Consider the following 5,830-nt stretch of genomic DNA (forward strand, 5'->3'; position numbering starts at 1 on the left):
CAAACAACTAAACAAGCCAATCAGAAAATGTACTTCTCAAGTTGACCTACACAAGTTTTCTGCCAAACAAGCCATCATGAATTGCTCTTCTCAAATTGACCTGAATCATTTTTCTTTGATTGTACTGCCTACCATCCATGAATGTGACATCCAACCACTTCACCACTGCATGCCATTTTAACATCCCATGTGTTTTAAACTTCCCAAAATTGCAAGTTGTACTAATGATGCCAACAGGTCAGATTTTTAAAAATTCGAACCTGAATGCGAATCCGACTATTAAACCTGAAATCTAAACCCGAACCCGAATGCGATGGAGGATTTTAAAAGTCCATATCCAAATCCGAACTCGACCAAAAATCCGAAACCCAAATACAAACCTGAAAATCCGAATCCGAAGCAATTATTTCTCTTTACCATAATTCAAAATACATTACATTAAATACAAATTCAAGTATAACATCAAATATATATATTATGTAAAATCAATTCGCGTTCGGGTTCGAGTTGGGTACAGATAAAATCCACATCCGAATCCAAATTTGTCGAATTTTATTTTTTTTATATCCGTATTCGAAACTATATTCGTTTAGTATCAAATAAATCAGTTCCGTTCATGATAAAATTTCGAATATCCACCAACAAATACTCTCTCTCTACAATCACTTCCTACAACTTGCTGCTCCCAAATTAAAAGCAATGTGTCCCCCCAGTCCCATCCCTTGAATTAAAGCTTTGAATCACAACAAAATATTGTAGGCCCCCAAGCATATACAATGGACTAACTACAAAGAGTGAATCAAGCAAATCTATTTACCACAATAATTAAATGAGAGAACCTTTTGTGAGCTTCACTCCATTAAGTATATTCCCCTCCAAAACTTTTTCATAAGATCGAAGAGAGGCATACACAACATTCTCATGAAAATGGGGCATGACATGAAGCATGTGAGGAGCTGCTGCTGCCGGATCGAGCTGCAGAAGTTCGGTTTCGGGCTTGTCGCGGGGTGTCTTCTAGTCTCATTGGCATATGTTTCGGAGTTCAACTTCGACGCAGTTTCATTGTGTAAGTTCATCATTTTGTTGCAGTTTCTTGCCCTTCATTACTCAGTTTTGTCCACCTTAATAGCTCTGTTCTTATACTTGTTACTGTATATTTTGCAGTGAATTCAACATCATCATCTTCACTTAGTGTAGCTCCTTCGAGCCATCGGGTCGAAGATATTGTTACTTCTCAACAAGTAGGTAAGAGAATAAGATCTTCGAGAAAGAAAGGAGATTGTAAAATAAGCTACAAATAATGCAGATCAGGCTCATCTCTACAATGTTTTTTGGTTCATTATTTAGTTTTCATGTATCAGTGAAGATTACTTAGATAGTATCAAACAGTTAGGTGGTCTTTCGCAATTTTAAACCACTTTTTAAATTCAAATCAGCATCACAGTGCAGAATATGGATTTATTGGTGAAATTTTAAGATCATTTCTTTGTCCACTATACAGTAAGAAAGGATGAAAAGCAAGAAATTAGCCTGCAATGTAAACTTTGTGAGATAGAAAATGCTGCTGCTGCTGCTGCAAACAATGGTTCCTACGCAATTGATTCGCTTTGGAAAACAACTACTACATTTGAAGCAAAGCCAACAACAGGTATACTAGTTCAGTTTCTAAACCTTTAATAGTGATTGGTAAATCTGAGCTATCATGAATCAGAGTGTTGCTTTCAAAAGAGTAATTGATAACTCATGTTCAATTCTTTTATTTTGTTTGAAGATGAAAGAAGCGAGGATTCAACTCTCGAGAAGAAGCCGATGATGTGCGATTTTTCGAACAGTAGAACAGATATATGCGAGATCGAAGGCGATGTAAGAATCTCGGGGAAAAATTCATCCATTTTCTCAGTTAGTTCACCGGAAACCGACGGTCCGTATGAAAACGAAACATGGCGGATCAAACCGTATCCGCGCAAGGCGGATAAACAAGCAATGAGTAATGTGAAGGAATTGACATTGAAATCATTGAGCTCTTTCAAAGAGGCTCCACAATGCACTGATCGTTATGACGTGCCCGCCGTAGTTTTCTCGGTTCACGGTTTCACCGGAAATTACTTCCATGCATTCACCGACGTGTTCGTCCCTCTCTTCGAAACTGCTCATGGATTCAACGGGGAGGTCCGGTTCGTTATCACGGATTTTAGAGCTCGGTGGATTCACAGGTTCCTTCCGATATTCAAAAGCCTCTCGCGGTACGATATGATCGACCTCGATAACAACGACGGAGTTCTTTGCTTTCCGCGTGCCATCGTAGGCTTGAAAAGCCACAACGAGTTGAGCATCGACGCTTCTCCGTCGCCCAAGGGCTATTCAATGGTCGACTTTCTGAGATTCATGAGGGGCGCGTATTCGCTCAAGAGAGATTCGGTGGCGGCGGTCGGAATAAGAAGGCCGAGGTTACTGATCATCTCGAGGGAGAGAACAAGAAAACTCGTGAATGTGAAGGATGTAATTCGCTTGGCGGAGAAACTGGGCTACCAAGTGGTGGTGCCAAGGGCTCAAAAGGATCTGGCTCAGTTCTCACGAGTCGTGAACTCGTGCGACGTGATGATGGGTGTTCACGGCGCGGGCCTGACGAACATCGTCTTCCTCCCGACGAACGCGGTTTTGATCCAGATAGTCCCTTGGGGGGGACTGGATTGGGTTGTGAGGACGTGCTTCGGCGAACCATCAAAGGAAATGAAGTTGCAGTACCTGGAGTATAGCATTAGTGAAGAGGAGAGCACTCTAATAGAACAGTACCCTCGAGATCACGCCGTGTTTACGGACCCCGCGTCGATTCGCAAAAGAGGTTGGGTTCCTATGAAGGAAGTGTTTTTGGACAAGCAAGATGTGAATTTGAATCTGAGCAGGTTTAAGCCTGTTTTAGAGAAAGCTCTTGAGCTTCTCCATACATAGTATATAGATTATCATCTTCATTTAGGTTTGTTTTTTTGTTTATAATTCAACGAAATTTTTTTATCTGTTTCGAGTGTTCATCCATTTGTTTCCTGTAAGGTGGGGGAAAATGTTTGCGTAATGTAGAACTTTAAGAACAAAATTTCTTGATGATTACGTGCATTAATTACTTACATAATATACACAAATCATTTACTTCTACACCTTTTTTCTTTTCCGGACATACTCATCAATTTCTGTACTAATTGTATTAATGATATGTACTGATGGCTTTAAAAGTGGGGAAAACTTCAAATGTCACTCGGGTGGTTTCACACTTTTTTACTTTAATATTCTGTGGTTTAAAATGTATCAATATAGTGCCACGTGATTTTATTTTTATTTTTTTATTATCGATTTCACTAATTTTTTTTCGTTAAATCGGTGATAAAGTTAAAACAAAAGGGTACTAAAGTGAATATTCGATAAACCTATGTGGGATATCTGAAATTTTTTGTATATAATTTAACAAAATATTAACGAAAAAAGTGGCGAAAAGATAAAAATGAAACCACATAACACTAACTTGGTATACTTTAAACCACATAGTACTAATTTAAACCACATAGTACTAAAATAAGAAGGTGCGAAACCACAGGAATGGCATTTAAAGTTTATCATTAAAAGTAAAAGATAGTTATTTTATTTTAGGATTAATTTCATACAGATCCCTACAAACATAACGAATATCAAATATATCCTTATAAAGTTCAACATTCATATGTTGTTTCTACAAAAGTTCTAATATTTTCAAATATATCCCTCTGATTTGTTATTGTTAAAACATTGTTTATTTTATACGTGAAATGATCTTTTTGCCGTCACAAATATATCCCTTTTAATTAAAGAGGGGTAAAAAATCAACTCATTTCATTATCTAATTAGGGTTAAGTATTTTATCTCTATTAACTAATTTTTTCTAATGAATTCTAACGACATGAATATATTTGAAAATATCATGGCTTTTACATATATGGACGACAATTCACAAAAATTTATCACCAAATTATGATAATATATAATTGTGCCGAAGTAATGTTAGCTGTCTTCATCATGCAATTTGAGTCCCACATTGGAAAGTGACTCTTTTTTTCTTTTTTTCTTTATTTTTCGAGAAAAAAGTAGCATACTATCCTATTCATTCATTTTGGAGGTAAGCTTAGCTACATGAGTAAGGCAACAAGGCCTCTAGGGCGGCGAAAAGAGCGTTGGTGGGTTGGAAAAAAAAAAAAAAAAAAAAAAAAAAACATTGCTTTTACAAATTTGGTAGAAAGAGATTACTTTTACTAATTTGACAGAAAGATATTTTCACTATTGTGCTACAATGAAAATTTTGAACTAGGGTCAGAAACTTTTATTAAGATTGTGCGTGGTTCAACCAGAGCAATATATTTATTATGCTAATTTGGTTTTTAAACTTTCAAAAGTAATTTAAATTTGCAAAATAGCGACAAAAAATGTTGCATTAGCGCAAAAAAGATCAAAGATGAATAATATTAAAGTTTGATTAGTACCGAATTTTTTTTTTTGAGAAATAGATAGCACGCTATCCAATTTGTTTATTTCATTTAGAAATAAATTTAGTTGGAAATATGAATCAACTAGGATTCGAACTTGGGTCTCGAATATCAGCCACCAAGTTTTTTGCCAGTTGCTCTAGGAACGGTCGGTTCGATGTTTTTTAAAATTCGAACCAGAATAGTTTCATATTTTTAGCTAAATTTATTTTTGAAAAAAACGAAAGTTGTATACTAATTTTCTCTCTTAAGAAAATATTAGTAGGAAGTTCATAATTTTTTTTAAAATAAAAATATAGTTTGGTATGTTACAAAGCTTGAGCCCGCCCTTACAATGAATGATGTAATAGTGAGTGAAGTTGTCCTACTCGTAGGGGCATATGTTCATGGACAAGGACAAATCATAGGGGCATATGTTATAGACAAGGACAAATACTAGTGGTAAATAGGGATGTCAACGGGTCGGATTCAGAACAGATTTTTAAAAATCCGAATTCGACTCCAAACCGAGATCGGAACTCGAATCCGAATCCAAATCTGACGAATTTTAAAAATTCATATCTAAATCCGAACCCGACCAAAAATTCGAAACCCGAATCGAAAAATTTGAACCCGAAATAATAATTTTTTTTTCAATATTTCAAAATATATTACATTAAATCTAAATTTCTAAAATAAAAATTTAAATATAACATCAAATTTATATATATATATATATATAATGCAAAATAAATTCTGGTTCGGATCGGGTTTCGGTCGGGTTCGGATACAGTCAAAATCTATATTCAAATCCATGTCCGTCGGATTTTTATTTTTGATATCCATATCTAATATATATCCATTTAGCACCGGATATATCCGCTCCATTCGGATTCGGATTCGAATTCGAATAAAATTTTACGTATCCGTACCCATTGACATCCCTATTTATTTTGTTCCGTTGGTGTAGCATTTTATTCCGTATAACACTTAGCTCTCATACTCTGAAAGGTATTCGACTCTTATAACAATTGTAACGATTCGACCCGCGAGCAAGGTATTCGACTTTTATAACAATTGTAACGATTCGACTCGCAAGCAATAATAACTTATTGGGACGTCTGAAAATATTTAAGCACGATTATTATTACTAGCGTAGAGGCTTTATATATTTTAATTAGAATCATTTTCCTATCCGATGTGGAATACTTGGGGCGTTACACATGAAGACCCTGTTAACTAGCTAAAAACCATTTTAAAATAAGTCCCTCAACTTTATTATTATTTTTTTTTAATTCTTGCCGACACTTTTTTAACTTTTATTGGGTTTTTTTATTTAAATTATT

At 35.4% G+C, this 5,830-nt stretch overlaps 1 protein-coding gene across 1 annotated transcript; it reads left to right on the top strand.

Moving 5' to 3' along the window:
* On the top strand, positions 672–3,099 carry LOC109716142 (protein O-linked-mannose beta-1,4-N-acetylglucosaminyltransferase 2-like). Its single transcript, XM_020241464.1, has 4 exons — positions 672–1,066; positions 1,165–1,245; positions 1,502–1,648; positions 1,772–3,099. Exons 1-4 carry the CDS (start codon positions 922–924, stop codon positions 2,947–2,949), a joined length of 1,551 nt encoding a protein of 516 aa, XP_020097053.1. The 5' UTR covers positions 672–921; the 3' UTR covers positions 2,950–3,099.

Source organism: Ananas comosus, linkage group 10 (assembly GCF_001540865.1).
Source record: "Ananas comosus cultivar F153 linkage group 10, ASM154086v1, whole genome shotgun sequence".
NCBI classification, from domain to species: domain Eukaryota; kingdom Viridiplantae; phylum Streptophyta; class Magnoliopsida; order Poales; family Bromeliaceae; genus Ananas; species Ananas comosus.